The 12,158-nt window shown below is 38.6% G+C and overlaps 1 protein-coding gene across 1 annotated transcript in view; it reads left to right on the top strand.

Annotated features, from left to right (window-relative positions):
• SKAP1 (src kinase associated phosphoprotein 1) overlaps positions 1-12,158 on the top strand; it is a 502,719-nt gene that overhangs the window by 16,318 nt on the left and 474,243 nt on the right. Inside the window, exon 2 of the mRNA XM_087915468.1 lies at positions 1,740-1,842. Within this exon, the coding sequence (XP_087771594.1) occupies positions 1,740-1,842 (103 nt within the window). The remainder of the gene's footprint in view (positions 1-1,739; positions 1,843-12,158) is intronic.

The raw sequence follows: 12,158 nt of genomic DNA, 5'->3' as shown, positions 1-12,158 counted from the left end.
CAGTGCTTTATTGTTTTTGAGCTGACATTTCTCGTAAACAGCTCATTTTCGGCACCTGCCACCTTTCCTTTAGCTTAGATTATTTTCTTGTTAGCTGACTCTTTTTAATTGAAGTCTTCAGATCTCCTTCTAAAGAAGGAGTCTTCTTTTCCTGACAAGTAGAGCAGGCTATGAATGGAGATTAATTGCATGTCATGCTCTCCTATTATCAAACTTGCTGCATTTTTTACAACCAGAAAGTCTCTAGGCCTTCCAATAGTGAAGGCACATTCTATTAATATAAGCTAGAAAAACAGGCTGCAGTGTCAGCTACCATGTCTGTCTTATATGTCATCAGAAGTAATATTGTTTAGAAAAAATAGATCAGAAATATAGAAGTTGGATTGTCAAGTACTTCATCTACATATAGATATGTTCCTTTGTAAGTACTGGTAGGAGTGTGTTATTTTACAACATCATCGGAATAATAACAAATTAATTTATAAAAGAATAATTTCTAAGGCTTGAGGCTACATGGAAAACTACTTCCTAATCTTAGCAGGTGTGAGGGGACAAGCTGTGTTTATTCAGTATTGAAAGAAATTTATTTAGTAAATATACTTAAAAGTATTTTTAGTACATCAGGTTTTAGCGCTAATGTCCCCTGACTAACAATAAACTAGGGCTAAACTGAAATGCAGTTTTTAAACTGGCAGTCCAAAGGACATTTTTCATTGGATTTTTAAATGTGAAATTCTATCTTTCCAACTTTATATTGAAATAGAATCTTCTATTTGTAATTAGATAACAGCTAATTCTGCTTACAAGTTTTTCTAACCCTTCTTTCCCCATCCCAACATTTTAAAGATGTATTTGAAAAAGACATACCAATCTAGGTTGAACAAGGCTACTTTTGTCTTTCTTTGTTTTTCTCTTCCCTGAGAAATGTTGGCATCTGAACTTGGTTGCTTGTATTGCCTTTTCTGGATATTTTATAAGATCACAGATGTGCAGAAAAAATAAAATAATTCAAGTTTTTATTGTTTATGTACCGGTCTTCTTGATCTACTCTGATTTTTTTTTGTCCAGGCATCCTATCACATTTCCTATGAACATGGCTGATATCTGGAAATGTGAGGGACAAGTTGTGTATTGGATAAATTTGCAAAAGTGATAGGTATTTTTGTTACAATGCTTCTTATTGTTGATCTAATATAGCACAGGAATTAGAATTAATTATGTACTTTTTGCTTTTTTATCAGTATAGTTATGCATTGACAAAAAATCTAGTCATACCAAGGAATAAGTTATGTCTCTTTATATGTACATTTGGTGGTGCAAAGCAGTTATATATTGTAGAATAATATATTATCATATTTGATGAAATGGTCTAGATAGCAATTTTAAATTCAGACATAAAATAATTAAAAATAGAAGTTTCTATCTTGTTGCTGCCTTTGGGAGTGGTCTTTTTTAATGTTTGTGGCCTTTATAAATCATAACAACCAGATTTCTTTCTCTGTCTATACACATACAATGTTTGTTTACTTCTGGTTTTCTAACTTGCTTTCTTTTATTTATTAATAGATTTAGCTTTGTTATTTTTTACTGTCTTTGTTCATGAATGCCCATTCACTTTTAATTTATTTTGTATGAGTTAGGTTGTGTTTATTTGTCCTCAGTTCGATAATTTTCAGTATATTGTTTACATTTCTGAATAAGTCTAATTATTTTTTTCTTTGTAATCTTTTCCCCAACAGAAATTGAAGATTATCTGGAAAACCTACAGAGCGAGAGCCTTAGTGCTAGAGCACGGATACAGAGAGATGAAATCCTATTTGATATCGAACAACTTAAAGAGAGGTATGTACATCTGCATGTAATTCTCATGAGAGCAATTTCTGTGAGGGGAAGAGGATATTGTCTCTACTGTTTTCACATTTCTGGCAAGTTCATTAATCCATTCTCCGGTGTCTGGCATATCAAAAAAGGTTGTTTTCATTGAGGTTGTTTTCATTTTCTATAGGTCTTTGTGTTTTCCCAATCTGTGAGAGCCAAACTAGCATGACCAAACTATATGGCCAATATATAACGTGACCAATATATAAAAGTCATTCAAATAATTTTTAATAATAAAATATGACTGTGTGAGGAATGCAGGGTCCTCGCCCCAACTGAAATTTAATTTCTTGAAGTTTGCCTCCTCGGTGTTTTTCTTTTCAAGCAGTGTTTAATATCTAGAGTGTGTTTGGATGAGAGAATTGTGTTTGGATGAGACAAAACTTGGAAATCCATGCTTATATATGTTTTTTATTATGATTACTGTATAATAAATCCATACTTCAATGTATAGATCTCCTATGTTCAGAAATACTTTGGCTTTTAAAATAGAAAAAAGATAGGTAAGCTTGTAGTCTTTAAGATACTTCTGACTTCAACCTCCACTATGTAGTTTGCATGGTAATAACAAATAGTTCATAAGAATTTGATAGCAATAAAATGTCTTCCTTTGGTATAGAACACATATGGGAAATCCATACCTGAAATGCTGCATACTGTATGCCCCAGCATTATTTTTATCTGTATATCATAGAACATCTCTCACTGAGATGGTACAGTTGAAATTGGAGGGCATAGCTTATCTCCTTATATGCCTTGTAGTATCATTCTTAAAACAATTTTTTTCCAAAAAACCTCTGATTTGCCACCTCTGGGCTGATTACACTTCCAACATTTAGCTGACATATCTTTATACATCTTGCTGGTGGAAAGTGGCCATCTATAGAATATTTTATATACATTTTCTTTATATGCAATAGATGTTAATTTATAATTCTGATCCCACAACTTTTGCCTTTTATCCAATTCTATAGTTGTTTTTACTATCCAGTTCTAAAGTTTTTACTGTCTTAACACATTATCATTATTTCTTTTATTTGCTCTTCTTTCATTCTAATACTCAATAGGTAAGTGTAATTTTTTAAAATTAATGTCTCATCAGTTCCTGTTAGAATCTGATCCAGTTCTGTTGGTTCTTTATAAAAACCATATAATTTAACATCTTTTTCATATCTTGATTGAATTTGTACCTTGGCCACCATGATAAATTTATCCCTTGACTATTTAGTTCCTGTTTACTTTTCAATTCCCCTTTCTCATTCAAAATATCTTTATATCTTATGATTTTTTCTGTATTAACTACATTTGGATGTGTCAATGCCTCCATCGTAGAGAGCCAGGCTAGTATTTTCAAATAGTGTTTTTCCTTAATTTTTCCCCATACTGAAAACGGAGCATTTCTAATGTAATGTTATTGGAAATAATTGTGTATTTTATTTTTCCTATACCATAGAAAGGCGTGCCAGCCCAGTTGCAAATCGTGACCCTCCAGAGTTAATAATCGTCTATGTCTCAAGATTACCCATTTTTTAGCCACATAAGTGCAGATGCCTAAGTAATATAACTCCCAATCTGGCAGCCCAAAGCCTCCTCTATTCTTAGAGTCTTGTAACAGTTTCAAACTTACTCCTGCTTTTTTACCTTGCCAAATAAATTTTGTTACTAATCTGTTTAATTCCTCAAAATATTTCTTTTACAGCTTTATTGAAATTGTTTGGAACAGGTATAATAATCTTGGTAGAGTATTCATTTTAATGGTAGCTTCTTCCTAGTAGTGATAGTTGCAAGTTTTCCCCCTTTTACAAGTCAAATTTAATTTGCTGTATCAATTTAATATAATTAACTTCTTTTATAGTTACACATCTTGCTGATAGATGAATGCCCATATATTTTACTTTCTTCATTATCTAAATGTCTATCTTCTCCATTAACTCTTTTTTCTGTTTATTTATAAAGTTTTTGACTAAAATTTTAGTTTTCTCTTTGTTTACTTTCAATCCTGCAACTTCCCCATAGCCATCTATTTTCTTCATTAATTTGGGTCCAGTTGTTTGTGGTTCCTCTATGATAAATACCAGGGCATCTGCAAATGGATGTAGCTTATATTTTTCTTTTTTTATCTCCATCCCTTTTATTTCTATATCCTGCTGAATGTCTCTATTTAACATTTCCAATGTCAAAAAAGAAATAGTAAAGGGAAGTGTGGGAATAAATTCCATATATTTTATTTAAAGGGAATAAATTCCTTATATTTTAATAGCCGTATCATAAATTGCCCATTTACATTATCAAATGCTTTCTGCGTGTCTAAAAAGATCAGCACCATTTGTTTTTCAGGATGTGCTTCATAATATTCCAACATATTCAAAATTATTCTTGTGTTGTTTTTAATTTGTTTCTTAGGCAAAAATTCATTTTGATCTGAGTGTATAAATTCATCCAAAAATCTCATTAATCTTTCAACTATTATTGATGCATAAATTTTATAGTCTACATTTAAAAGTGAGATGGATCTATATTTTTTAATTTGCAATAAATCTGCATCTTCCTTTGATATAAGTGTAATATTTGTTTCCATCCAGGAGTTTGGTATCTTAGCTTCTAACAAGACTTCATTATATACTTCCAGCATTGACAATCCTAGGGTATCTTGTAATTGTTTGTAAACTTCCACTAGTAGACCATCTGGTCCTGGCGTTTTATTGTTCTTCTGTCTCTTAATCACCTCAGTTAATTCAAACATTGTTACCTTTTTGTTTAGCATAGTTCTTACTGCTTCAGGCACTTTAGGCCACATGGCTTCTTCCAAATATTGTTTTATTTTATCCTCTGATAGTTCCTCTTGATCATACAAATTTTCATAATAGTTCTGGATTATTATTTTTTATCATTTTGGTGCTGAAGCATATCCTTTTCATCTACCAGACTTTGTATCTGTTAATCTCTCTCCCTTTATATTTCAACAGTTCCTCTCTTACTTTTTAAAGAATTTCTGCTCTTATTGTTTTTTAATGAATCTCACATGCACCTCCCTTGGGAATTTTTTTTTCTTGCATAATTTGTGTGTATTCTAAACACTTCATCAAACTCTACCCTCCTCTCCTATTTGGTTATCTATAAGAGCCTGTGCCAATAATTTTGCCATCAATTTAGTTAGATCTTCCTCTTTTTCTTCTCCAGTATTCTGGAATCTCAGAAAATATTTGGCCTTTTCCATTTGTAATTGAATTACTGTTTCCTCGAGTTGCTTATTAGCCTGTGTTAGTCTCTGATTCATTTCTTCTGTTTTTCTCTCTGCTCTGATTTCTCTTTAATTGTTTTAATCCTGTGATGGTGAACCTATGTATGCTTGCCAGACATGGCATGCAGAACCCACTCTGGGGACACGCGTACCGTCACTCCAACCCAGCTTCAATCACGTTTCTCCATTGTGTTTCACTCAATCAATTCCAACTTCTCACGAAAGACAAAGATATCGCAAAGTTGGAATTGATTGAGTGAAGTTTTTCACTTGCTTGCTTCCCAATGAGGGAGGCAGGATTCTATCCTCCTCCTGAAGCCTATTACAACACAGAGGCATAATGCAACTCATGAAGCTCTTTCACCCCTCTACTGCAGCTCCTTGTGACCTTGTCGTGGCAGAGGGTTGAAAAAGCTGTCACCCTGTCACAGCGGTGGCAATGGCTGGAAGCGAAGTGCTCGTGTACTTGCTTTGTGTGGCAATAAGATTCCACCTTCATTGTGGAATTTGCTGTTGCCACCAGCAAAGATGGCTGGGAGAGAACACCTTGCAGGGTGGGGGCCATTTCCAAAGCCTGGCCTTCCTCCTCCCTTGTCTGTGGGACCAAGAGAAAGAAGGGGATGGCGTGTGGAAGTGCTCCCCTCACACTGAGCACCAAGCACAAAAGCCGGGGGGCTGACCCAGCAGAAACGCCATATTGGTAAGTCAGATGGTGAGGAGGCCTGGCCCAGCTCTCACAGCAGGACACTATTCAGCATCTCCAAATGCAAGCTGCCGCCTTTGACATATGCCATACCTTTGAGGAAGCCAGGTAGTGATGGCTCCAAGTTTCACACTGTCCAACATATTTATAATCCATACCAATTAAAAGAGTTTCAGTCACAAATTTTCTGTATCTTCAAAATGTCCAGAGTAAACAGCAACACTAGGATTTCATAAGCTATAAGATACAGACGTTTTCAACTTGTGGGATGACAAATGGAATCTAAAAGAAAGGTGTATCTATTGCCACAAGGAAGTTATTTAAATTTTAAATATTTAAGAACTTCAAATTTGAAACAATGTTTACATTCAAAGTATCTACAAAGTGAAACTTACAGTAGCTCTCTATTTCAAGAATAACATCAGGCAGAACTGGAATAAGTAAAAAGAATGTGCAGCCATGGAAATAATACAAATTAAGAATGCTTGCTTATTTTTATCATTTGCTCTATTTGTCTTAAGCAGAAGGTCAAATGTATGCACAGTAGAAATATAAATTTTCATTTCAACCACTGTTTATTACTTGTGCTATCACCTGCGTTGTATACTGTGCTTATTCTTTTTTTTAATGCATTTCTCATTTGTTACAGAGCAATTTGTCTTTAAAAAGCATATTATAACCGAATTTAATTTTATAGTAGGAGTGCAGCCAAAATCTTTAACAATGTTACCGTATTGGTTGCTAGACTATTGGCATTAGTGAACAATTAACCACATTGTGAAATAGGGAGCACCATCTGCTGATGAGAGGAAAAATACATGTCAGCATTCCAGAAAACTTCAACTCCCAACAAATAACTCTGAGACAGACATCTTCTCAAAAGTTCCTTTTATTAGAGTAGCAAACTGGCACATCTGGCAAATCCAGCATCTGAAAGTTCCGGGTTTCCCTTCAATAAGTAAAATATTGCAACTCTACTCCCTGCACCCCTCACTGCATCACATGCCCCAATCACCATCCGTCCCAACTTGAGACATCCCCCAATAATTCCTCAACCAGGTGCAGAAATAACATGACCTTGACTTAGAAGAAGAATGCTATTATGTCTAACCTCATACACTCCAAGAAATTCCCCCCTCCCATTTTCCCAGGCTGAAGAATGTGGCAGTGTGAAAGCATCTGGTGCTAATATGGCTTCCAAAGCTGACATGCATTTCCCCTTGAAACAACCACGACCTGAAAAATACAATTAAAAAAGCACACCTAGGGGTTAACTCATTAAAGGGGTTAAGCCATTTAACTCCCTCTCCTCTCTCCAAGGGGACCCTTTGGCTTGTCAGGGAACTTATCATGGAATTGCATAATCAATCTATCTGCATGTACATCCCAGCTTTTCACCCAAGTAGCTTCTGACAAAGGGTAGCTTTTCCATAGCACTAAATATTGTAATCGTCCAGGGGTGTAATCTAGCAGGATTTTCTTGATTTCATAATGTGTTTCGCCTTGTACTACCAAAGGCTTGGTGGGGGGCTGTTGGTATGGGTCATAGATTGGAAAATAACAGGCTTCAACAAGCTACTATGGAAGACTGGGTGTATTTTCCCTAATAGCCGAGGGAGGCTAAGTTGGACAGTCACTGGATTGATTACTTTTGATATAGGAAGAGACCCAGAAATTTAGGTCCCAACTTCTTACTAGGAAGCTTCAACTTCCTAGTAAAAAATAGTTAGTTGACAAAAACACTTTGTCACCCACCTTAAAAGGCAGTTGGAGAGATCTGTTTTTCTGCCTGTTTTTTATATTCCTCAGCTATTTCTTCTAGAGCTTTTTTTAGTATTCTCCCAGCCTTTTCTCAATGATTCCATCCAATCCATGAAGAAGAAGAAGAAGAAGAAGAAGAAGAAGAAGAAGAAGAAGAAGAAGAAGAAGAAGAAGAAGAAGAAGAAGAAGAAGAAGAAGAAGAAGAAGAAGAAGAAGAAGAAGAAGAAGAAGAAGAAGAAGAAGAAGAAGAACTACTTTATTGTCATTGTACAAATACAACGAAACTGTGGATGCACCCCAGCAACTGTTCGCAATACAATAAAACCAGAGCACTTAAAGATGAAGATAAGAAAAATAGAGTACCCGCGTCTTTATTTGCAATTAGAGAGTACAATATCTACGAATGTACACAAAATATACATCCAACACTGACTGTGACACTTTGCCGAGTATAATACACAAGAGATGGATTGTACTGTAATATGTTATTATACATCTGAATGAGATATTGCAATTTCACATCTTTTCATATCTTAATAAGGTAGTGACTTTGTATTTATTTGCGGCTCAGATGGCCCAGGGAAAGAAACTATTTGTTAGTCTAGTGGTGTGGGATTTGATGGGATTTGATAAGGACATGGATGTTGGGGGTTCTCTATGTAACTCAGGCATAGGGACAAAGTCCATGCTGGTAGTGATTTGGAAAGGAGTCAAGCCAGTGCTGCTGTGTACTGCATTATTATAAGCCACTTCTGCAAATGGCAATAGATCCACCCAGTTTTCTTGTTGATAATTTACATAACATCTAATGTACTGTTCCACCATAGCATTCTCTCTTTCAACGGCCTCGTTACAAGCAGGATGAAATGCTAAGGAAAGTCCTTCGGACAACCCAATGGACTTTAAAAATTCCCTTCAGAATTTAGTGGTAAACTGTATGCCTTGGTCTGAGATCACTCGATTTGGCACTCTGTGGAGCCGATAAATATGCTTCATGAACAGTTTTACCAGTTTCTTACCTGTAGGTAATCCATTACATGCTGTAAAGTAGGCTTGCTTGGAAAATAGATGACAGTCCAAATCTTCCTCCACTTCCTCCACTTTCTGGTAATTCCACAATGTAGTCCATCGTGATTTCTTCCCACGGCTTCATTAGTTCAGTTATTTGTTGGAGAAGTCCAGGGGGTTTCCCAGTTCTATGTTTTATTGTGGCACAAATTGAACAGCTTTTTAGTCCTCATCGATCTTCAAATTTGGCCACCAGAATTATCTTCTGACTAAATGTAGGGTTTTAAGAAACTCAAAGTAGTCCCCTCAACCAAGATTCATGGCTGCATTTTAGTACCATCAATCTTAGGGTATTAGTTACATAAATCTTAGTTCCTTTCCAAGCTAATCCTTCATTCATTGTCAAATCAGTTTGATTTTCAGCAAACCATAGATCAGTTAAGAGTGCTGCTTTCAAATCTGTTGTCAGTTTGTCCTCGAGAAATCTAGAACTGCTTTGGGCTTGGCCTCAGATTGTCATTTAGCTGGTGGATTGGTCTTCTGATATCATAGTTTGCACTACTTCCTCCTGGCGACTGTCAAATTGGGCAGATCCAGCAGCAATTCACACCCTGGAAATCCATGCATAATCTGAGGACGCCATCTTTCTTCTCTTTAAATAATACCGGGGCTGCCAACCTAGATTTTGCTGGTTTGATGAAAACTTTGGCTAAATTGGTATCAATGTATTTCCTCAACTCAGTCATCTCGGCTGGTATCATGGAGTACATCTTTGGTTGGGCAGCTTTGCCTCAGATTCTAATTCAATGGTGCAATCAGTGGCTTCATGAAGGGGGAGGATGTTGCATTCCTCCTCACTAAAAGCCTCAGCCACGTCTCTATTCTTTAGGAATCTGGGATTTGCCTGGAGGAGAGTCTGAAGCAGTAGCTGCTGCTTCCGGCTGTGGGGCCCTGTTGGTTGGCAGTCTTTTTTCAGGAGGGACTGGGGGCAGCTTATTATGATTATGATTTTCTGGTACCCATCTTCCCATTTAATGGTGGCCCCGTTTGTCTAGCCAAGCAAGTCCCAATATGACAGGTTCTGACATTTTTAGAGCTACTATAAATCATATGAGTTCAAGATGCCTTCCCATTTCTAATCTGATTAGTTCTGTAATCTGGGTGGTGGGAGCTCCTCCAATTAACATTCCATCTACCTGCTCAAACTTGATGGGGCATTTTAGGACTCTACTGTTTATCCCTAATTGCTCAACAATAGGAAGCCCAATTAAACACCTGAAACATCCTTCATCTATTACTGCTTCTAACTCCCCAAATCCCCCAGTCTCAGGCACCACCAACTTCACTTTGACTGTAAAAGGGGGGATGGCTGCACTCACCTTGGGGTCCTCTTCATCATTTGCCTTTCCGGAAAGGGTTTTTTTGGCTGGAGTTTCCTTGTTCTCTTCTGTGGGGAGGGGAACCTCTTCAGCTTGTCTGGCAAACTGACTGGTGTCTGGGGCTTCCATGAAGCTCTCCTGTCTCTGACAGCTGTACTGGGCCTTGGTTGCAGGACCAGTGCAGGGGCCAGACATTCGGAAATCCAATGACCAGCTTGACCACAATGGTAGCAGTTGATAATTCCTGTAGTTGGGCAAGAGCGACTTCAGCAGGTTTAGTCAAAGGATGTCTGGCCAAAGTTCTCCTTGGGGTCCTCTCAGAGAGAGGTTTTCGGTGTAGGTGAATTTCTCTATCCAGAACAATGGACATGGCATACCTGTCTTGCAATCACTCTGGTACCCCTTGGATGCCATAGGCTTTTTAAACTTCTGGATCAATAGCTTCTTTAAAATAGTGCAAAAGTATGCTGTCAGACCAATGCATGAGGTTTCCTGTGTTAAAGTCCCACACAAAGTTTTTTATCGGCTGAATGCCTTGCTTCATCTCCTTTATATTGTCTTCATTTTCACTTACTTTGTTGGAGTTTTCAAATCCAGCCCGGAGCATCTCAACAAATCCATCTGCATTGTTTAGCTCCACAGCTTCCTCATTGTGTAGCTGGGCTATCCAGATGGAAGCGTCTCCTTCATTCATCCCATCTGTTATTGCAGAAACTAGGTTGCATTCTGTTTCGTATTAGTTTCCATATTGATCTATATGTGTCTAGATTCAGCTGAGGAAATAAGCAAGTTTTTCAGGCTTTCCATCAAATGTTGCTCTAAACTTGGTGGTGCTGGTCTTGCTGGTGGAATCACCATGGTGACCACCAGCTGAGCTGGAATCTGTGAGGGCACTGCTGTGGGCAGCAGGAGGGGTCCCTGCAGGGGCACTGTGAGGGGCAGTGGAGTGGTGGGCAGTGGTAGACTTGGAATCTGCTATGCCACCGCTGCTGGGCTGCTGAATGGGGCCGTCCGCTGAACTGGTTGCTGTGCTGGAAAAGGGGTGGTGGCTGCAGCCTGCTGTGGATCTGACCCCATTGCTGCTCTGGGATTGTTGCTGCGAATTGGCTCCATGGTCCCGAACCAGGTGGTGCAACCGATGCTGGCATCCACTGGCATTGGACCTACCCGTGACCAGGATAGAATCCCCAGCTTGGAGGGAATGCATTCTGCAGAAGGTAGCATAAAGGCTGGCTGACGAGGGGCAATTGGAGGTTGCAGCATCCCAAATGCTGGCTGCATCTGCTGTCTCCCCCCTGCTGCTTGCCCCTGCTGTGCTGAGCCGATTCTTTGGTCATCTCTAGCCAAGTGGAATGTTGCCAACGCCATGCTGGCTCCACTGCCAGGTCCTAAATCAGGAAAAGTGAACGTGGGTTGTGTTAAGTTCCATCTTGGTTGGGGAGTTTGGGACTGTGGGACATAACTTCCCACATCAAGTTTCTCAGGGTGCTCCAGGAGCCCTACCAACAATTAGCTTTGAGGCAGAGGCAACAGGTTCCAGTTTTGGGAGTTGTCGGACCCCAAAGCTCCCACGTCTCTCCATTCTGGCTCGTGACCTGACTTTGTCAGGCTGGAGTAGGAAAGGTGTTCAGGCAGCTTCTCCTCTGGTTCCATCTCTGGATTTAGATCAGTCGGGCAACTTTTTCAGGAATCCGTTTCCTTGGGCTGAGTGTCTAGCCTTCGTCTCTCCTCTGCAGGTTCAATGGCTTGCACAAATCCTTCAGAAGGAGGATACTGGTCTCGATCAATCTGGTATCCATTCCCACCGCTCCTTCTGTGATCTCCTCGTTCTCCTCCATCTTCACTGAGTATTTGCACCACCCGAGCTTTAGGTCAATACTGGAGCTCAGCACTGCAGACAGCCCCCTTTTGGGGTTCCCTTCAAGTATTTTGAGATTCAGGTTGAGTTTTCTAGAAAACCTCAACTCCAACAAATAACTCTGAGACAGACATCTTCTCAAAAGTTCCTTTTATTAGAGTAGCATACTGGCACATCTGGGAAATCCTGAATCTGAAAGTTCTGGGTTTCCCTTCAATAAGTAAAATATTAGAACTCATCCCCTGCACCCCTCATTGTATCACATGTCCCAAACACCATCCATCCCAACTCGAGATGTCTCCCAATCACTCCTCAACCAGGTGCAGAAAT

This window comes from Pseudonaja textilis, chromosome Z (assembly GCF_049901715.1).
Source record: "Pseudonaja textilis isolate UNSWEBS1 chromosome Z, rPseTex1.2, whole genome shotgun sequence".
Taxonomy (NCBI): Eukaryota; Metazoa; Chordata; class Lepidosauria; order Squamata; family Elapidae; genus Pseudonaja; species Pseudonaja textilis.
Note: the sequence above shows the minus strand (reverse complement) of the source record. Positions and strands in the feature narration are given on the sequence as shown.